The sequence below is a fragment of the Schistocerca nitens genome, chromosome 10 (assembly GCF_023898315.1).
Source record: "Schistocerca nitens isolate TAMUIC-IGC-003100 chromosome 10, iqSchNite1.1, whole genome shotgun sequence".
In the NCBI taxonomy this organism is placed as follows: domain Eukaryota; kingdom Metazoa; phylum Arthropoda; class Insecta; order Orthoptera; family Acrididae; genus Schistocerca; species Schistocerca nitens.
Window position 1 is genome coordinate 168,174,915 of NC_064623.1, and position 23,245 is coordinate 168,198,159.

The 23,245-nt window shown below is 38.7% G+C and overlaps 1 protein-coding gene across 1 annotated transcript in view; it reads right to left on the reverse strand.

The window, feature by feature from the left end:
- The window catches only part of LOC126210203 (uncharacterized), a 158,945-nt gene that overhangs the window by 76,597 nt on the left and 59,103 nt on the right, over positions 1 to 23,245 (reverse strand). The window contains exons 5-6 of the mRNA XM_049939381.1: positions 15,478 to 15,549; positions 575 to 628 (exon numbers count right to left, since the gene is read on the reverse strand). Coding sequence (XP_049795338.1) covers positions 575 to 628; positions 15,478 to 15,549 — 126 coding nt within the window. The remainder of the gene's footprint in view (positions 1 to 574; positions 629 to 15,477; positions 15,550 to 23,245) is intronic.

A 23,245-nucleotide genomic window follows, 5' to 3' on the forward strand; every position in this document is an offset into this window, starting at 1 on the left:
AAAGATCATCACAAAAATTCTAGGAGGAAGATATACCCAAGACGGTCATATAGGCTACAATCAATTAAAACAGCAAAATTTTCGAACATCACAATTGAAATTTAGGTAAAGGTGAATAAAATCTTTGGCCATCTCAGCCAACTATCAGAAAATCGATTGACAAAGAGAATAATAGATTATCTGACCTCACTTAAGAATTCCACACCTTGGCTAGATGAAATTCGAGAGAACCTAAATAATGCAAACATAAGACCAGCCGACATTCTAGAAAGACACACCTCAGACACAAAGTAGACGAATGGGAAGTTGTATCAGTGCAACCACAAAAAAAAACAGTACGGACCAAAGTGGCCAGATGAGCATAAACACGCCTGTTCAGAAAGAATGTAAGTCTATTGGAAGAATAAGAAGAACTCAAAGAAAATTTGATCGAGCTATTTGCTTAACGTCTTCCATTTCTGGGGAGAATTCGCCAATAATAATAATAATAATAATAGTAATCAGCCATTTGACATCCATTGTGGGGTCAAGGGCTACTCAGCACTTAACAGTATTCACCTGTCTTTTCCCTTACCTCTTTGAATCTAGCAAAGAACTTCCTCAGACCATTTCCTGTCTGCTCTGCAGGCTGCAATGACACAGTAAATTCAAGACAACATTAACATACAGTTAAGACACACACACAAACACACACACATATGTTCAAGAAATAAAGGCACAACATAATTTCATTTCTTTTATTTGTCAATCTGGTTTGATAATTCAGTTTGAAGAATCGCAATGTATTTGTAAACATTTTGTAAACATGACAATTAGTGCCATCTGTTAGTGGCATGGGGAACTAGTTGTGTACAGGCCTTTAAACACTGGTGTGCAAAAACTCAACTGCCAAGTAACATAGCTCAATGAAACTTGGACCACACATAGAAAGAACTGCTACAGTATAGCACAGAAGGTAACTGAAAGAAACATGCAATGAGACGCAAAGACAATAAGTACACTGAAGTTGCTACAATTTTCATAGTCCCCTGGACATTACAAAAGACAATCATGGTTTTTAATAGGATGTGCGATCACTACAAACGGCAATACATGTGCTGCAACATATCTCAGTGCTAGCCACAAGGTCGGTACGAAGTCCTTGTGGAAGGACATTCCATTTTTCCACCAGTGCAGTTGGCAACTGCTCGACAGTAGTCGGTGCACGTGGACGTGCCGTAGTACATCTCTTCCATGCACCTCAAATGTGTGCGATGGAAATTGAGTCAGGGGGACATGCGGGCCAGTGCATTTGGCAAATATTCTCTCATTCCGAGAGCTCCTCCACCAAGAGATTTTGATGCAGTCAAACATTGTCATCCATAAAAATGAAGTGAGGGCCGAATGCACCCCTGAAAACATGCACATGAAGGACAATGTTACAATAACATTGGCCACAATGTGTACTGTGTTCAAAAATTTGGACATCAGTACACCCAAACAACACTATGCCTACCCACACCATAACACCCGAATACTGTATTTAGTCAAACCTAACCTGTACTTGAATCTAAGCTGCACCTGAAAAATGAGACTCGAAATCAAGGAAAAAAATTTTTCCCGAATCTAAGCCGCAAATGAAATTTGAGACTCGAAATTCAAGGGGAGAGAAAAGTTTTAGACCGCACCTCCAAATCGAAACAAAGTAAGTCCATTGTAACGTGAGACACTATTGTGGCCGAATGGATGAAGATACAGCTACAGTACTTTGGTTCGAGTCGTAAGCTTAACAGTTAAGCTTTACCAAGTAGCCATCGCTATGTGTCAGGCGCTCTGTCCGTATTTATACGGGTACCCTTCCTTTTTCACGTGCTTCATCTGGTTTGAATCGATTGCTCATTTTGCTTTGATCTGATAAGTGCCGTTCTCTTTGTTATAGGTGTTTACATCACTCTAAGCTGAAGATGCATTACTGTACTGTGTCATGCACAATTTGTCGCATTCTGATAATGTGTGTTTACGACCTGTCGCTGCTTGCGGCATGGCTTGCTTTTGAGTGCGCTACCGCGGCTTACAATAAAAAAAAAGAGAGAAATTGTCTCATAAGCGAAACAAAGGCAAGAGCTGCTATTTGTTGTTACTTACACTGAGCTTTCTTTGATAATGATCAACAAGAACCAAATAATAGACTGTGTATGATAGAAGATGTTCTGAACGAAAGTTTAGCGAAAATTTTTCTCCATTTGAAAATCTTTGCAGACGCCTCTTTAGTACATTACATTGTGCACAGAAATTAGATTCATCTTAGATTTAAAAATCTAGTCAGTTTCCGTGCTTCATTCCTGACTATCACTATTCAGCATAAGAATAATACGAATATAAACATGACATGATACCGTATGTATATTCTTCGGCGTTTGCTGTTGTCTCACTCTAGTTTTGTAGTTTATTAGGCAGACAGGATTTAAATGAGATCGCAGCAAACACGAAAGAATACATGGCATAATGTTTACATTCTTCTACCTTTTCTTTTAATTTATTTACTGACTCAGAGATTTTGGCGCCAGCATGTATCTTTGTGCCTGGAAAGCATGCCTGTTTAGCACTACATATATCCAATGGCAGAAGTTAGTTGTTGCAGCACCTACCAACATTTTTCAGAACTTCCGCTTACTTTTCACTTGATTCTAAGCCGCAGGTGGTTTTTGGATTACAAAAACCGAAAAAAAGTGCAGTTTAGATTCGAGTAAATATGGTATCAAAGCGATCATGTCTGGCAATGCCCACGGGTGCATTATGTGTCCCCACCTCTCAGCACATGCGGGTGCATCCAGCAGTGTCAAACACGATTGTTTTGGTTGTTTAGGTTTCACGATGTGGAGAGGAATAACATCTTACAGGTGTAATGACGTCCAAATCTTTGAACGTGGTCCACGCATTGGTCAAGATTATTGTGACACTGTACTCTTTCCCCACATGCCCTTTTTCAGGGGTGCATTTGGCTTGAATTCATTTTTATGGATGACAATGTGTGGCCGCATTGAATAGCAGAGGTGGAGAAGCTCTGGGAATGAGAGGACATTCAGTGAACGGACTGGCCCGTCTGTTCCCCTGCCTTAAAACCCAGAACATGTGTGGGATGCATTAAGGAGACACACTGCATGTCCTCATACACCAGTTGTCAACAGTGCTGCTGGAGAAATGGATCACCCTACCACAACAACACCTCGCCTACCTCGTGGCCGGCATGGGAGCATGTTGCAGAACCGTGCCCTACCCTCTGTAATGTTCAAGGGGCTATCATAAATTGCAGTGACTTCATTCTAATTATTGACCTTAAATAAAATTGTCACTTCTGTTTGTCTTACTGCAGATTTTTCTAAGTTACCTTTTGTACTATACTACAACAGTTCCTTCTACGTATGATCCAAGCTTCTTTCAGCTACATTGCTTCCCAGTGACACATTTTGTGAAAATTACCTTCATCCATAAGTTTAGCACACCAGTGTAGTTTGTCTGCAAAAAATTGTAATTTTATTTCTTATTATACTTTAAGGTTCACTGATGACATTGTAATTCTGTCAGAGACAGCAAAGGACTTGGAAGTGCAGCTGAACGGAATGGACAGTGTCTTGAAAGGAGGATATAAGATGAACATCAACAAAAGCAAAACGAGGATAATGGAATGTAGTCGAATTAAGTCGGGTGATGCTGAGGGAATTAGATTAGGGAATGAGACACTTAAAGTAGTAAAGGAGTTTTGCTATTTGGGGAGCAAAATAATTGATGATGGTCGAAGTAGAGATGATATAAAATGTAGACTGGCAATGGCAAGGAAAGCGTTTCTGAAGAAGAGAAATTTGTTAACATCGAGTATTGATTTAAGTGTCAGGAAGTCGTTTCTGAAAGTATTTGTATTGAGTGTAGCCATGTATGGAACTGAAACACGAACGATAAATAGTTTGGACAAAAAGAGAATAGAAGCTTTCGAAACGTGGTGCTACAGAAGAATGTTGAAGATTCGATGGGTAGATCACATAACTAATGAGGAGGGATTGAATAGAATTGGGGGGAAGAGGAGATTGTGGCACAACTTGACTAGAAGAAAGGATCGGTTGGTAGGACATGTCCTGAGGCATCAAGGGATCACAAATTTAGTATTGGAGGGCAGCGTGGAGGGTAAAAATCGTAGAGGGAGACCAAGAGATGAATACACTAAGCAGATTCAGAAGGATGTAGGCTGCAGTACGTACTGGGAGATGATGAAGCTTGCACAGGATAGGGTAGCATGGAGAGCTGCATCAAACCAGTCTCAGGACTGAAGACCACAACAACATTATACTTATTACACATTTTGTTAGAGGCTCAAATAACGTGCAAATAGTAGAGTGTAGTATGAAATAAAATACTGCACTGGGTAGGCCAAAGAGGTTATTTGTTGTTAAGAGTGTCAAGCAGTAGCAGTCTGTCACTGACAGTGAGTGAGGAGTGTGCTTTTGGAATAGAGTTATGTGTGCTTGTAATGTTTGGAGGGAGCACGAAGCTCAATGCATATGCGGTAGCAATATGTTGAGACGTCGGAGGAAGAACTTTACCACTATGGATTATTTAATGTAAAATTGCCACAGAGATGCTGAGAAAGTGAAAAAGATGCCAATCTGCCACAAAATCATGACTCTCACAACGACAATGAGCCTATTCAACTAACTTGTCTAGGCTGAATTACATTTTGTGAAGTGCAGCAAATCAATGACATCTTTTGAACTTAAAAAAAAAAAAATCACAAAAAGTTGGTTTTTTGGCATTTTCCTTAGAGTGTTTTATCATAAAACAATATTAGTTATTACTTGGGAATGAAAGGAGAAGTTTGATTCAATAGTTATTATAATTGACACTAAAATTATTTTACTTCATTTCACAAAATCTTTCTTACATTATTTCTAAATGTCATTAAACTCATGTAGGCGATTTTTACTAGCTTAACAGTATTAATGCATATCAATAAAAGCATTGTTCTGTGCACAATTAGTAATGTAGTTTGTATGAACAGTTGTATGAGTGATCAGAGACCACAAGTGTGTGTGTGATTGCTTACTTATTATCAGAGACCATAAGTTTAAGCATTGTAAGTCACTAAAATATGCAAGCAAAAAGGCATTATAAACAGCTAACATAGACAAAAACTTATATCATGTCTACTTATTTACTAGATTGTACTATTCAGACAATCACACAATCAACATATTTACGTTAACATTGTGTTGTATTATATTTTTAAAGTAACTTTTAAGTTTCAAACAAAATTCTAACTGTACTTGACAGAACAATGAAAATGTTTCTTGAAAGCCTATGAATGCCAAAGCTTTATCAGCTTACTGGAAGCACGTTACAGCCAAATGCTTTTTTAATTTTCTGGAGTCAAGTTGACTCTCCTGTTCAATAATATATTTTTCACCTGAGAAAATGATCTCTCGACATCTACAGAGGTAATTGGACAAAATCTAAAGCAGTGAAATGCTGTAGGGTCTATGTCTACTGCAACAGAATTGTCACGATTAGAATATTTGCAACAGTTCGAAGTTTGTCAAGTTCAGGAATTTTTGAAAGAATCATTTTACGAGGTGTGGCTAGAAAAAAACCGGACTAGTACTGGTGAAACAATAAAACAAATGCAATAAGGCTGAAAGTCGCGTGGCCTGTCACGTGACTCTCGCTCCGCCTACTGCTCGAGTTTCATCTGCCTCCTGCACTCAGTCTGCCTGTGGCGTCTGTTTTAAGTAGTTGACGTTTTGTCTGTGCGTCGGAAAATGTTGAGTGTACAGAAAGAACAGCGTGTTAACATCAAATTTTGTTTCAAACTAGGAAAATCTGCAAGTGAAACGTTTGTAATGTTACAACAAGTGTACGGCGATGATTGTTTAATGCGAACACAGGTGTTTGAGTGGTTTAAACGATTTAAAGATGGCCGCGAAGACACCAGTGATGACACTCGCACTGGCAGACCATTGTCAGCAAAAACTGATGCAAACATTGAAAAAATCGGTAAACTTGTTCGACAAGATCACCGTTTAACAATCAGAGCAGTATCTGAGTTAACAGGAGTTGACAAGGAACAAGTTTACCGATTTTTTCAATGTTTGCATCAGTTTTTGCTGACAATGGTCTGCCAGTGCGAGTGTCATCACTGGTGTCTTCGCGGCCATCTTTAAATCGTTTAAACCACTCAAACACTTGTGTTCGCGATAAACAATCATCGCCGTACACTTGTTGTAACATTACAAACGTTTCACTTGCAGATTTTCCTAGTTTGAAACAAAATTTGATGTTAACACGCTGTTCTTTCTGTACACTCAACATTTTCCGACGCACAGACAAAACGTCAACTACTTAAAACAGACGCCACGGGCAGACCGAGTGCAGGAGGCAGATGAAACTCGAGCAGTAGGCGGAGCGAGTCACGTGACAGGCCACGCGACTTTCAGCCTTATTGCATTCGTTTTATTGTTTCACCAGTACTAGTCCGGTTTTTTTCTAGCCACACCTCGTACATTCTTCCACAATTTTCACTGACTTTGTCAAAGTCAGCTCTGTTTTTTGAAGCTTGCAGACCACCTGTGGCACGAGACCAAACTCAGCCTGAAAGTCACATCATTTCTTACTTCCAAAGATATGAGAAGTTTCTTTGCTACTACATCTTAATGGGTACTGATCACAGGAAGTTTGAAGCATAGTAAACTGTTGCTGAATTCCATGTCCCCCATCTAGTCACAATAAATTGAGGGGGCAGAGGTATATTTCGTACATGTCTGAATCCCTGCTGAGACTTCTCAAAGACTTTCTTAATACTGGAAAACAATTTGTCAACATCTGGAAACAAGCTTCGAATCTCTTCAAACATCCTATGAAAACAATGTGCTACACACACCACGTGAAGCATGTTTGGAAATAGCACTTTTTTCCAGCCTTTTCCATGTATGTCGGCGGAGCAGCTTCAGGCCACAGTATCTGTAATGGATTGGTAAATAACTGTGTGGTAGTTGAATTGTTAACTTGGCCCTGACATACTGTTGTTAAAGAGGAATGCTTTTATTTATTTACCTTCTGGATGATGTAATAGTCCAACAATGCCAATGCCAATAAGAGAGCCACAGAATCAGTTGACTAATCAACTGAGAGCCACAATTTTTTCTATTTTTTATTCATCTTTATTGATTTTCATTACACCACCTTTACATTAACTTAAGTAACATTTTTGCAAACTAGACTTACTGGGCACAGCTTTGTCTGTATATTCTCCAAAAACTGTCTTAAGGTAGGATTCTGTAATTTCCACAAATGGTTTCCACCATCAAGCTTTACATTAATCGAATGCAAATTGTGATTCTCGACTCGACATTGCAATTGCCATCAGAAGCACTGGTATCTTCTTCTCAGCAGCCTTGGAAAGAGCATTTTTGTGTTCAGTTGCACAGATATGTTGTGGAATGAAATATTCCTCTTCATAGTTCACTGACTACACCCACATCTTGCAAGGAAATATTCTACTACCAGCAGAAAATATGTTGGAACCAAAAGTATTACTGCAACTTTACAATTTACAGTGTACAGGAACACTGAATTTGGCATGTTACTAGCTATCTTGCACAAGAATTTCACAATGAAACAAAGAGAAATTTTGGACAATAATGAAACCACATTTTAGCTCTGGTACTGACTGTTGCTACTGAAAGAGGTATGATCCAACAAGATCCAAGGAAATACAAGCGATGATTAAAACCCTTACCCTTCCATTACCTCTTTTTAAGATGACTTTCATTAGTCTCTTTCATTATTATTTATTTTATGGCCTTCATTGGACCACTCTAGTCAAAAATACAAAGTTGTAAACAAGTGGTTACACAGGGATACAATTTGGCTCAACAATAACTTAATATGATATTTAGGTAATATAATTATTAGAGTCTATTCTTATATGAAAGGTGTTTTGATCTTCTGTCTGCCCAATATTTCTTCATTCTTTCAGACGTTTTCTTTCTTTCTTCATCTGAGACCACTCTTCCTGTACTCCTTTTATTGATTTTCATTTGTAGTCTGGTTTGCGGATCTTGCAGTATTCTGGTTTTCTCTGTCTTGTTTTTTAGGTCATCTACTGTAATTTGGAGTTTTTATATCTTCCTTAATTTCTGTGATCTATTTAATGTCGCTTTTGATATTCCACAATTTTTGTATTATTTTTTTACTAATTCTGTTTTCTGGAGTTCTCATCAGATGTCTAAAGAATGAGATGTGTTTCTTCCTGATTGTGCTCATAACTGGTTCTATTTTCTTATATACTGTTTCATTTGATGCTATTCTCCAGTGTCCATTTATTTTATACTTTTTTTTTTTATGAATGTCCTAATTATTCTTCTTTCTATTTTTAGTATTCCGTCAATTTCTGCTGTATTACTTGTTTTGAAGATAGTTTCAGCTGCATACGTTATTTCTGGTTGTGCAACTGTTTTATAGTGTTTTAATTTTGCATCTATAGATAGGCTTTTTTTGTTGTATGTAGTTTTGGTAATGTAATTTGCGTAGTTCAGTTTTTTTATTCTATTCTGCCATGATGGCTTCTCAATTAGATTGTATTTTATTATTTCACCTAAATATTTAAATTTATCAACAATTTCCTGTTCTCCTATTGTAATTTTGTTTGCAAGTGGTGGATCAGTTAGCATAATCTCTGTTTTTTCAAATGATATTCTAAGACCTACTTTCTCTGCTATTTCTTGTAGTGATTTCACTTGTTGCCTGGCTTCTTGAACGGTGTTGGCTACGAGAGCAAGATCATCAGTGAATCCCAAGCAGTTAAAGCTAATATCATCTTTTGCACTTCCAATTCTTATCATGTTTGGATTGTCCTTGTACCATTCTCTTATTATGTATTCCAGTGCACAGTTGAACAGTAATGGTGACAGGCAGTCACCTTGTCATAAGCCTGTTTTTATGAGGAATGGTTCGGAAATTTCTCCTCTAAACTTCACTTTTTATTTGGTGTTGGTTAGAGTGAGTTGTATTATTTTAATTAGTTTTGGATGGAGTCCCAGATTTCTTAAAATTTTTAATACTGAAGGTCTGTGGAGGCAGTCTTATGCCTTCTTAAAATCTACAAATGTTATTGCCAGAGGTTTGTTCTGTTTCTTGTAGTATGCCATAATCAATTTTAAACTAATTATCTGCTCTGCACAGCTTCTCCATGGTCTGAAACCTCCCTGATATTCCCCTAACTCCTGTTCTAATTGCTCCTTGATTCTTTCATATAGGATCTTGGACAGAATTTTGTATGTGCAATTTAGGAGAGAGATTCCTCTGTAGTTGTCTGGGTTGCTCTTATCTCCCTTTTTGTGTAGTGGGTGGATGATAGCTGTGGTCCAATGTTCAGGGAATGATTCTGTTACCCAAATTTTTGTTAGAGCCATGTGTAAGGAGGTCTTGACTGTGTCACTTGCAAATTTCCACATTTCAACAAAAACCTGATCTTCTCCACATGCCTTATAACTTTTTTGTTCTTTAATAATTTTTTCTACTTCTATGAAAGTTGGAGGGTCTAGTTTGTTAGGTTTGGTTTTTATTGGGATATTTATGTTGATTTGTAAGGGTTCTTGGGCTCCTCACAATTCAGAAGTTTGTTAAATGCTTTTGCCATGATTTCTGCATTTTCCTTGTTACTGTGTGTCATTCTTCCATCTTCATCTTTCAGTATTAGTGTAGGGGCCTCATATTGTTGTAGTCATTTCCCAAAGATTTTATAGTAGTTCCTGGAGTTGGTTTTATGATATTATCTTCTATAGAGTTTATAATATCTTTATGGAATCCTCTCTTGATTCTTCTAATATTTTGTATGAATTTTTTTCTTTCATTTTTTAGGTTGATGGCATTTTCTCCAGTTTTATGTGTTTGAAACTTTAACCATGCTTGGCATCTATCTTAATAATGAAGGAATAAATAACAATCAAAATTTTATTTCAGCAACTAGTAATTTTTATAAAAAATGGCAACATAAAACTATGGTGTTTCAATGACAAAGCGGTAAATCACACAGATCCATGTACAAACTGAAGAGAGATTTAACTCATTTAAAAAAGGCATTCCACCAAAGTTCCAGTCTCTGCTTATTATTATGCCATGTCACTGTTACATAATTATTGTGCTACAGGATATTGCATCTGTGAGTATCCCTGTGTCAAGCTTCCAGTTACCGTATGTACAGAATTGTTTTGCCTATAATTTTAATTTCAAAATTGTGCAAGTAAAAATAAAATACTCATACTATGAAAACAAATAAAATCTTTGTTGTAACATAGCGATGGGAGTCCAACACATTCACAGTCATTACCCCAATTTGGAAAAGGCATATAAGTAATAAGCCCAGACAGTCGTGTTACATAGCTACAATTCCCATTTACATCCATTTCATTACTGTCTTGATCATATCTTCCACTCCAGGAGGGTCTCCAACAATTTTTTTTTTCACAAAACGAAACACTGGAAATCCAGAATGGAATGTAACAATATTAAGGAAAGGATAGTTGCTACTCACCATATAGCAGAGATGCTGAGTCGTAGATAGGCACACAAAAAGAATGTCACAAAATGAGCTTTTAGCCAACATGGCCTTTGTCAAAAAAAGATCACACACACACACACACACACACACACGCGCGTGTGCGTGCGCACGCACGCACGCACGCACGCACGCACACACAGACAAAAATGCAGCTCACTCACACGACACAAGTCTGGCTTCAGCTGCCAGAGACTGTGATCCTGTGTGTGAGTTGCGTTTGCAAGAGTGTGTGTGTGTGTGTGTGTGTGTGTGTGTGTGTGTGTGAGAGAGAGAGGGGGGGGGAGGGGGTGTCATCTTTTTTCAACAAAGCCTTGTTGACCAAAAGGTCATTTTGTGGCAGTTTTTTGTTGTGCCCTATCTGCAACTCAGCACCTCTGCTATATGGTGAAAAGCAACTATTCTTTTCACAATTTGTTTTCACTGTCCACATCTCCCAGTAATTTCCATCATGTATCTCTACACAAGAAAAGTCCATGTTCCTCTGCCGAGTCGAAACCACACATACTGTAAACTTTCCTTCCAAACACAAAGGAGTTTTCTTTTTCAAAATACTATTTAGCTCACTGCAATCATTGCAGGAAGTTTTTCGCTGTTTATTCCATCTGATCTCCATCCCTTCATTGTCTTCAAATGACCTTACAAAAACTCATCAACAGGTCCTGTTATTTCACTGCAAACCTGTGCTATTTTCTTTTCTGCACAATGATTATGCAGTATTTTACATGTATTAAAGTTTCAAAGCTTTTAATTCACACTCATTTCTCCATTCTATAAATTCATTCTCTATCTGCAAATGTCCCACTGTTCTATACCCACTTTTAAGGGAACTTGTTCTGAACAGGCAGCACTTTTAGCCCATACTTTCCATTTGGGATGTGGAAAATATGCATTCTGACAACACGTTCTGATGTAAACAGAAACTTGATGAAAATGCAACAACTTAAAATCTTTTATATGACTAAAACCAAATTCCTATGGTAAAACAAATATGCATTTTTCGTAGCTTCAATGATGAATCTCAGATTCCTTAAGTGATTACACAGAAACTACAGACACCATAGCCACATAAATGAAGAAATTATTAAAATTTTTGTTTGAAACTAGAAGGCAGATTAAAACTGTGTGTTGGACCAGGACTCAAACCTGCGACCTTTGCCTCTCACAAGCAAAAGACAGCTATTTAAGCAGGGCTCATGACCTGCTCAGGGAACTTCTGTCAAGTTTGTATGGAAGGAAATGAGGTACCAGTGGAAATAAAGCAAGCAAAATTGTGAGAACTGGTAATGAGTCATGGTTCAAAAATGGTTCAAAATGGCTCTGAGCACTATGGGACTTAACTTCTGAGGTCATGAGTCCCCTAGAACTTAGAACTACTTAAACCTAACCAACCTAAGGACATCACACACATCCATGCCCGAGGCAGGATTCGAACCTGCGACCGTAGCGGTCATGAGTCATGCTTGGGTAAATTAATCACTACAGCTCAAGCTTGTGAAAGGCAAAGTTCCCAGGTTCAAGTCCCAACACAGCAAACAGTTTTAATCAGTCAGGAAATTTCAAATCATTAAACATTCTGCCTCTAGAGAATATCTCAGTTCGCTTGTACATAAGTTCCCCAATCATACTCTAATCATCAATGGAGACTTTAATCATACCACAATCAACTGGGAAAATTACAATGTTGTTAATGGGGGGGGGGGGGAGGGGGGGGTGAAATGATGTTCAGTGATACATTACTAAATGTCTTCTCTGAAAACTAGAGCTGACCTCTTTGAGGATGTCCACTTTGAAACTGATATCAGTGATCATGACATGGTCATGGCAACAATAATTACCAAAGTACAAATGACAATTAAAACATGTGGAAAGACATATGAGTTAAGTAAACTAGGTAGAAAAGCAGTAGTGACATATCTCAATGAAGTACTTGAAGCTTTCGGCACAGTACAGGAGCATGCAGAGGAACTATGGCTCAAGTTTAAAAGAATATTTGACCACACACTGGATAGATATGTACCAAGTAGAACAGTTCATAATGGGAGGGACCCTCCATGGTACACAGTCACTGTAAAGAAACTTCCAAAGACTCTGAGACTACTGCATAATAGCTGTAAAACTAAGCATACGGCTACAGATAGAGAGACTGAATGAAATGTGTTTGGTTGTCAAAAGAGCACAATTTGAAGCCTTCAATGACTACCGCAGCAGAATATTGTCAAATGACATTTCACAAAATCCAAAGAAATTCTGGTCGTACATAAAGGCCATTAGTGGCACCAAATTAAGTGTCCAGTCCCTAGCGAATGAGACAAAAACTGGAAATAAGGCTAGCAAAGCAACAGCTGAAATGCTTAACTCTGTTCTCAAATGTTCCTTTACAAAGGAAAACCCAGGACAATTGCCCCAATTTAATCCTCATACCACTGAAAAGATGAATGAAATAAGTATTACTGTCAGTGGTGTTGAGAAACAGATGAAATCATCAAAACTTGCAGCCCTGATGAAATCCCTGTCAGATTCTATATTGAATTTGTGGGCTGAATTGGCCCCTCTTCTAACTATAATCTATTGTAGATCCCTCGAACTAAAGACTATGCCTAATTCTCGGAAAAAGTCACAGGTCACACCTGTCTACAAGAACGGTAGTGGAAGTGATCCACAAAACTATTGTCCAATATCCTTGACATCAATTTGTTGTAGAATCTTAGAACATATCCTGAGCTCAAACATAATGAGGTATCTTGTACAGAATGACATCATACATGCGAACCAACTTGGGTTCCAAAAACACTGACCCCGCGAAACTCAATTTGAACTTTTCTAAAAAGACATACTGAAAGCATTGGACAAAGGTAGTCAGGCAGATGCAGTATTTCTTGATTTCTGAAAAGTATTTGACTCAGTACCACACTCATGCTCACTATCAAAAGTACGATCATATGGGGGTATCGAATGAAATTTGTGACTGGACTGTGGATGTTTTGGAATGGAGAACACAGCATATTACCTTGGATGGAGAGTCATCGTCAGATGCAGAAGTAACTTTGGGTGTGCCCCAGGGAAGTGTGTTGGGACTCTTGCTGTTCATGTTGTATATTAATACCTAGTGGACAATATTAATAGTAACCTCAGACTTTTTGCAAATGAGATAGTTCTCTATAGTAAAGTATTGTTTGAAAAAACTTGTATAAACGTTCCAGTCAGATTGTGACAAGATTTCAAATTGGTGCAACGATTGGTAACTTGCTTTAAATGTTCAGAAATTTAAAATTATGCCCTTCACAAAATTTAAAACATAGTACCCTATGACTTTAATATCAATGAGTCACAGTTCAAAATAATTGGATGTAATTCTTTGTAGAGATATGAAATGGTATGATCACAAAGGCTCAGTTGTGGGTAAGGCACGTGGTAGACATTGGTCTATTGATAGAATACTGGGAAAATGCGATCAGTCTACAAAGGAAATTGCTTACAAATCAATCGTGCAACTAGTTCTGGAATACTGCTCAAGTGTGTGGGACCTGTACCAAGTAGGACTAACAGGGGATATTGAATGCATACAGAGAAGAGCTGCACAAATGGTCACAAGTTGGCTCGGGCCATGGCAGAGTGTCACAGAGATGCTGAAGAAACTGAAGTGGCAGAGACTTGAAGATAGACGTAAACTATCCCAAGAAAGCCTACTTACGAAGTATCAGGAGCCAGCATTAAATAATGATTTTTAGGAATACACTACAATCCTGTAATTATCACTCACATAGTGATCCTGAGAACAACATTAGATTAATTATAGCACACAAACAGGCATTTAAACAATCATTCTTCCCGTGCTCAAAAAGTGAATGGAATGGGAAGAAACCCTAATAAATGGTACAAGAGGGCGTACCTTCTACCATGCACTTCACAGTGGTTTACAGAAAGATGTAAACATAGACGTAGAAAATCTGAAAGTGACATCACAGGCCTTCTTGATGAGTTTTTGAAAGATCATTTGAAAACAATGAAGGGATGTAGAGTAAAAGAAATAAACAGAAGAGCAAAAATGTGATGGAGCGATTGTATAGAACTAAACAAAGTTTTATAAATGAAAACTCCTACGTGTTTGGAGGGAAAGTCACAATGTGTGTGGTTTTGACTTGGCAGTGGGACATGGATTTTTCATGCATAGAGACGCATTTTGGGAATTAGTGGGAGAGATGGACACTAGTGTATGGTGGGCGAACATAATTGTTGCATAAAACATTCTTGGACTTCTTGCCACATCAGTTCAGGGTAAAAACTCAAGCTTTCAACCATCACTTCCATTGTCTTCATCATCCTTGGTAGCCACCTGTGATTCTTTCTCTTAATAGCTATAGCTCCTTGTCCCAATGACATTATTACGTTTCACAATGAATCCTACGAGTTTCTCTCTTCTTTTTGAACGTGCCTCCACCACAGAGACCTGATTTCTTGTACTCTTCTCAGCACCTCTTCATTAGTAACTCTGTCTCTCGAACTCATCTTCATCACTCTTCCATAGCACAATATCCAGGTCTTATAGCTGTCTTCTGTCTTGTGTTCCCATTGTGCAAGTTTTATAGCCGTGTATATATATCATTTGAAAACAATGAAGGGATGTAGAGTAAAAGAAATAAACAGAAGAGCAAAAATGTGATGGAGCGATTGTATAGAACTAAACAAAGTTTTATAAATGAAAACTCCTACGTGTTTGGAGGGAAAGTCACAATGTGTGTGGTTTTGACTTGGCAGTGGGACATGGATTTTTCATGCATAGAGATGCATTTTGGGAATTATATATATATATATACACTCAAAAACTAACCTACTTCACAATTTTCTCAGGGTTAGTCAACTGGTGAAAGTTTTAATCCTGCAATAAACCTTACCTCTTCCTCTTCTGAATCAAGGGTAATTTCTTCAATGTCCTCTTTTTCTTTCTTCGGTTTTATTTCCATAAGCTGCAACACAATGACCATAAGTAATATATGCAAGTAATAAAGGTAACATTTTAATTATCCTTTAGCAATTATGTGGCACTGATAAAAGTAGGACCAAAGATGGTACATTACACTAAGGTGACAAAAATCACGATGTACCTCCTAATATCTTGTCGGATCTCCTTCTGCCCGATGTAGTGCAGCGACTCGACAAATCATCGGGAGACCCCTGCAGAAATACAGAGCCGTGCTGCTTCCATGACTGCAAAAGTGTTGCCAGTGCAGGATCTTGTGCACAAAGTGACCTCTCGATTATGTCCCACAAATGCTCGCTGGAATTCATTCGGGTGACCTGGGTGGGCAAATCATTCGCTCACACTGTGCAGAATGTTCTTCAGACCAATCACGTACAATTGTGGTCTGGTGACATGGTGCACTGTCATCCCTAAAAACAAAGTCCACAAATGGCTGCAAATGGTCGCCAAGCAGGAGAACGTAAGCATTTCCAGTCAATGATTCGTTCATTGGGAAAAGAGGATCCAGTCCATTCCGTGTTACACAGCAACCGTAGCCACCGTCGGCTTGTGCAGTGTCTCGTTGACACTCGGGTCCGTGGCTTCGTGAGGTCTGCACCACACTCGAACCCTACCGTCAGCTCTTACCGACTGACACGAGGACTCGGCTAGAGACCAATCGGTACAGTCACGAGCCCTGGAGAAGCACTGCGGATGATTTCGTGCCGTCAGCAAAGGCACTTGCCGTGACAAATTGACACCAAATTTCCACATTGGTTTATGTGGTTACTTTATGCAGTGTTGCTTATCTGTTAGCACTGATAACTCTATGCAAATGCCACTGCCCTCAGACGTCACACGGAGGCCGTAGGCCATTGTGCTCGTGGTGAGAGGTAACGCTTGAAATTTGGTACCGTCAAAACACCCTCCATACGGTGAATCTCTTAATTCCCGTGATCGCATCTGAAACTTTTTCGTGTGAATTATCCGAGTACAAATGACAGCTCCATCAATGCACTGCCCTTCTATATTTTGTGCATGCGATAGCCTCGTGACTTGTATATGTGTGTATCACTGTCCGATGACTTTTGTCACCTCAGTGGAATGCGAAAGATATAATTTTTAGAATGACAGTGAATTCGTATTGCTGTAGCAATCCACTGAAAAATATCAGTAATCACTGAAGCCAGAAAGCAGAAAATATCTGTTTCGGCATAATAACAATGAGATTCAGGCAAATGTTACACATATTGTAAAACCTAAAACTGTACATTGCTTCACTGTGTTGCACAAATCCACCAGAAAGGAGAATTTTAGGGATTTGAAGTAACAGATAACTTTAAAAAATCCTACTGGAAATTATTTCTGTACCCTGCCCTAACAATTAACTGCCACAAGCCTCTTGTATTCCTTTCAACCCTTCCCCTCACATCCGTGTGGGTCGGTTTGTAAAATTATTTTCTTTGTTTGTTTTCACTTCTCTGGTTCATACCTATTCACATCAGTCACATGAGTCTCTCCTTGTCAGAATGGTTGCATTTCGGGTTCCAATTGTTGGCAGCAAACTGCTCTAAAAACAAAGTTCAGTAGGTCGGCAAGATTTGTCATGACAAGGCAAGATATTTTGTTATTTTTCATTGTATTGTTTAAACAAATGATGATATTAATGTTTTCTTATCAGAAGAGAAGCAGTAACTACATCTGTACATCATTCTTTGTATTTCTTTTGAAAGTATGTGTTTATTGTGGAACAAATACCAACTATCGCTTTTGTCTTTTGTTTTTGTTTTTTATCGTATTCAACTGCAGAACTGTGTGCATATTAATTCTGAGATAAGAAATGTCAATTAAAATACACTTTCACTTCAAAACCAATGATTGCTTTTGCTTCTCGAATGCCAATTTATAAACATATTTTGCCAGAGAGTGAAATACTTAGTATTTTAAGCCAAATGTCAAGCTATAGTGATCTGTCTGAAGATGACAACACTAACACTGACTGTGCATTACAACTGCTGGTGAGTGATATAAAAGAAACATCTTCAGAGGAAAGCAGTGACACAGAAAACTGTCTCAAAAGCAGTATGTTGTTGTTGTTGTTGTTGTTGTTGTGGTCTTCAATCCAAAGACTGGCTTGTTGGTGCTCTCCATGCTACTCTATCCTTTGCAAGCCTCTTCATCTCCAAGTAACTACTGCAACCTACATCCTTCTGAATCTGCTTAATGTAATCATCTATTGGTCTCCCTCTATGATTTTTACCCCTCCACACACACACACACACACACACACACACACACACACTTCCCTCCAGTACTAAATAGGTGATTACTTGATACCTCAGAATGTGTCCTACCAAACAATCACTTCTTCGAGTCAGGTTGTACCACAAAATTTCTCTTCTCCCTAGTTCTATTCAGTAGATACTCATTAGTTACACGATCTGTCCATCTAATCTTCAACATTCTTCTGTAGCACCACATTCTATTTTATTCTTGTCTAAACTGTTTTAGAGTCCATGTTTCACTTCTATACATGGGTACTCTCCATAAAAATACCTTCAGAAAGGACTTCCTGACACTTAAATCTATACTCAATGTAAACAAAATTCTCTTTCTCAGAAATGCTTTTCTTGCCATTGCTGTTGATATACTTTTCGGGATGTGAGGTCGTGGTCCAAGAACTTTTCTGCTCCTTACGTTTCGTCCAGAACTGCGCTGGACTTCCTCAGAGGCGCTGCTCCGCTGAGTCTTGCCGACTGACTGGTCGGGTGTCTGAGAGCGACTTATATATTGTGAGAAAGGGGGCGTGGTTCAGGTGACAGGTGATGAGCAGTGATGATCCATAGCAAAGATGAGGTTGACTATCGATTACCACCTTGTCAAAGATAAAAAATTATTAGCAATTTTGCAGAGCCACTGATAATCCATAGCAAAGATAAGGTTGACTATCGATTACCACCTTGTCCAAGATAAAAATTGTTAGCAATTTTGTAGAGCCACTGTCCATATATCGCTAAGTTTCATAGCCTCCTCTTTCCTATTGAAATTATCGTGATGTTTATAAATTTCGATAGCTTCTCTATATAGCCGTGGATAGTAATTTAACGTTGTAGATAAAACTTCGGTATCCGAAAACTTCACTTGGTGGTTGCCTGGTTGAAGAGCATGTTCCGCTACAGCTGACTTTTCTATTTTTCCAAGTCGACAAAGACTTTTATGCTCTTTCAGTCGCGTGTTTACGCTTCTTTTGGTAGTACCAATGTAAACTTTACCACAGGTACATGGAATTTTATACATACCACATGTCGACAGGGGAGGGCATTTATCCTTCACAGATCGTAGTACTTGACTTATTTTCTTTGTTGGTTTAAAGATCGGTTTTATGTCATGTTTTCGTAAAATCTTACCGATCCGATCTGTTACTTTTTTAATAAAAGGGAGAACTACTGTATTTTTCTGTCGTTGTGGTTCATTCTTATCTTTTGGGTTTCTGTTCCTTGGACGCAAAATTCTATTTATCTCTATCCTTGAGTAGCCGTTTTTTTTTTTCCAAAAGCCTGCTTCAGATGTTTCACTTTCGGATACCGAAGTTTTATCTACAACGTTAAATTACTATCCACGGCTATATAGAGAAGCTATCGAAATTTATAAACATCACGATAATTTCAATAGGAAAGAGGAGGCTATGAAACTTAGCGATATATGGACAGTGGCTCTAAAAAATTGCTAACAATTTTTATCTTGGACAAGGTGGTAATCGACAGTCAACCTTATCTTTGCTATGGATTATCAGTGGCTCTGCAAAATTGCTAATAATTTTTTATCTTTGACAAGGTGGTAATCGATAGTCAACCTCATCTTTGCTATGGATCATCACTGCTCATCACGTGTCACCTGAACCACGCCCCCTTTCTCACAATATATAAGTCGCTCTCAGACACCCGACCAGTCAGTCGGCAAGACTCAGCGGAGCAGCGCCTCTGAGGAAGTCCAGCGCAGTTCTGGACGAAACGTAAGGAGCAGAAAAGTTCTTGGACCACGACCTCACATCCCGAAAAGTATATCAACAGCCATGTCACCCGGTCGTGAAAGCCTTCTTTCTTGCCATTGCCAGTCTATATTTTATATCCTCCCTACTTCAACCATCATCAGTTATTTTGCTTCCCAAATAGCAAAACTTGTCTGCTACTTTAAATGCCTCATTTGCCAATCTAATTCCCTCAGCAACACCTGATTTAATTCAACTACACTCCATTGTCCTTATTTTATTGATGTTGTTGTTGTTGTGGTCTTCAGTCCTGAGACTGGTTTGATGCAGCTCTCCATGCTACTCTATCCTGTGCAAGCTTCTTCATCTCCCAGTACCTACTGCAACCTACATCCTTCTGAATCTGCTTAGTGTATTCATCTCTTGGTCTCCCTCTACGATTTTTACCCTCCACGCTGCCCTCCAATGCTAAATTTGTGATCCCTTGATGCCTCAAAACATGTCCTACCAACCGATCCCTTCTTCTAGTCAAGTTGTGCCACAAACTTCTCTTCTCCCCAATCCTATTCAATACCTCCTCATTAGTTACGTGATATACCCATCTTATCTTCAGCATTCTTCTGTAGCACCACATTTCGAAAGCTTCTATTCTCTTCTTGTCCAAACTAGTTATCGTCCATGTCTCACTTCCATACATGGCTACACTCCATACAAATGCTTTCAGAAACGACTTCCTGACACCTAAATCTATACTCGATGTTAACAAATTTCTCTTCTTGAGAAACGCTTTCCTTGCCATTGCCAGTCTACATTTTATATCCTCTCTACTTCGACCATCATCGGTTATTTTACTCCCTAAATAGCAAAACTCCTTTACTACTTTAAGTGTCTCATTTCCTAATCTAATTCCCTCAGCATCACCCGACTTAATTCGACCACATTCCATTATCCTTGTTTTGCTTTTGTTGATGTTCATCTTATATCCTCCTTTCAAGACACTGTCCATTCCGTTCAACTGCTCTTCCAAGTCCTTTGCTGTCTGTGACAGAATTACAATGTCATCGGCGAACCTCAAAGTTTTTACTTCTTCTCCATGAATTTTAATACTTACTCCGAATTTTTCTTTTGTTTCCTTTACTGCTTGCTCAATATACAGATTGAATAACATCGGGGAGAGGCTACAACCCTGTCTCACTCCTTTCCCAACCACTGCTTCCCTTTCATGCCCCTCGACTCTTATAACTGCCATCTGGTTTCTGTACAAATTGTAAATAGCCTTTCGCTCCCTGTATTTTACCCCTGCCACCTTTAGAATTTGAAAGAGAGTATTCCAGTCAACATTGTCAAAAGCTTTCTCTAAGTCTACAAATGCTAGAAACGTAGGTTTGCCTTTTCTTAATCTTTCTTCCAAGATAAGTCGTAAGGTCAGTATTGCCTCACGTGTTCCAACATTTCTACGGAATCCAAACTGATCTTCCCCGAGGTCCGCTTCTACCAGTTTTTCCATTCGTCTGTAAAGAATTCGCGTTAGTATTTTGCAGCTGTGACTTATTAAACTGATAGTTCGGTAATTTTCACATCTGTCAACACCTGCTTTCTTTGGGATTGGAATTATTATATTCTTCTTGAAGTCTGAGGGTATTTCGCCTGTCTCATGCATCGTGCTCACCAGATGGTAGAGTTTTGTCATGACTGGCTCTCCCGAGGCTATCAGTAGTTCTAATGGAATGTTGTCTACTCCCGGGGCCTTGTTTCGACTCAGGTCTTTCAGTGCTCTGTCAAACTCTTCACGCAGTATCTTATCTCCCATTTCGTCTTCATCTACATCTTCTTCCATTTCCATAATATTGACCTCAAGTACATCGCCCTTGTATAAACCCTCTATATACTCCTTCCACCTTTCTGCCTTCCCTTCTTTGCTTAGAACTGGGTTGCCATCTGAGCTCTTGATATTCATACCAGTGGTTCTCTTCTCTCCAAAGGTCTCTTTAATTTTCCTGTAGGCAGTATCTATCTTACCCCTAGTGAGACAAGCCTCTACATCCTTACATTTGTCCTCTAGCCACCCCTGCTTAGCCATTTTACACTTCCTGTCGATTTCATTTTTGAGACGTTTGTATTCCTTTTTGCCTGCTTCATTTACTGCATTTTTATATTTTCTCCTTTCATCAATGAAATTCAATATTTCTTCTGTTACCCAAGGATTTCTATTAGCCCTCGTCTTTTTACCTACTTGATCATCTGCTGCCTTCACCACTTCATCCCTCAGAGCTACCCATTCTTCTTCTACTGTATTTCTTTCCCCCATTCCTGTCAATTGTTCCCTTATGCTCTCCCTGAAACTCTCTACAACCTCTGGTTCTTTCAGTTTATCCAGGTCCCATCTCCTTAAATTCCCACCTTTTTGCAGTTTCTTCAGTTTCAATCTGCAGTTCATAACCAATGGATTGTGGTCAGAATCCACATCTGCCCCAGGAAATGTCTTACAATTTAAAACCTGGTTCCTAAATCTCTGTCTTACCATTATATAATCTATCTGAAACCTGTCAGTATCTCCAGGCTTCTTCCATGTATACAGCCTCCTTTCATGATTCTTGAACCAAGTGTTAGCTATGATTAAGCTATGCTCTGTGCAAAATTCTACAAGGCGGCTTCCTCTTTCATTCCTTCCCCCCAATCCATATTCACCTACTATGTTTCCTTCTCTCCCTTTTCCTACTGATGAATTCCAGTCACCCATGACTATTAAATTTTCGTCTCCCTTCACTACCTGAATAATTTCTTTTATCTCGTCATACATTTCATCAATTTCTTCATCATCTGCAGAGCTAGTTGGCATATAAACTTGTACTACTGTAGTAGGCATGGGCTTTGTGTCTATCTTGGCCACAATAATGCGTTCACTATGCTGTTTGTAGTAGCTAACCCGCACTCCTATTTTTTTATTCATTATTAAACCTACTCCTGCATTACCCCTATTTGATTTTGTATTTATAACCCTGTAATCACCAGACCAAAAGTCTTGTTCCTCCTGCCACCGAACTTCACTAATTCCCACTATATCTAACTTTAATTTTATTGATATTCATCTTATATCCTCCTTTCAAGACACTACCCATTCCATTCAACTGCTCTTCCAAGTCCTTTGCTGTATCTGACATAATTACAATGTCATTAACAAACCTCAAAGTTTTTATTTCTTCTCCCTGTACTTTAATTCCCACTCCAAATTTTTCTTTTGTTTCCTTTACTGCTTGCTCAATATACAGATTGAATAACATCGAGTGTAGGCTAAAACCCCGTCACATTCTCTTCTCAACCACTGCTTCCCTTTTGTGCCCTTTGACTCTTATAACTGCCATTGGGTTTCTGTACAAATTGTAAATAGCCTTTCACTCCCTGTATTTTATCCCTGCCAACTTTATAATTTGAAAGAGAGTATTCCAGTCAACACTGTCAAAAGCTTTCTCTAAGTCACCAAATGCTATAAACATATGTTTGCCTTTCCTTAACCTATCTTCTATGAATATTTGTAGTGTCAGTATTGCCTCATGTATTCCTACATTTCTCTGGAATCCAAACAGATCTTCCCCGAGGTTGACTTCTACCAGTTTTTCTTCTGTAAAGAATTCGTGTTGGTATTTTGTAGCCTTGACTTATTAAACTGATGAACAGTAATTTTTGCACCTTTCAGTACCTGCTTTCTTTGGAATTG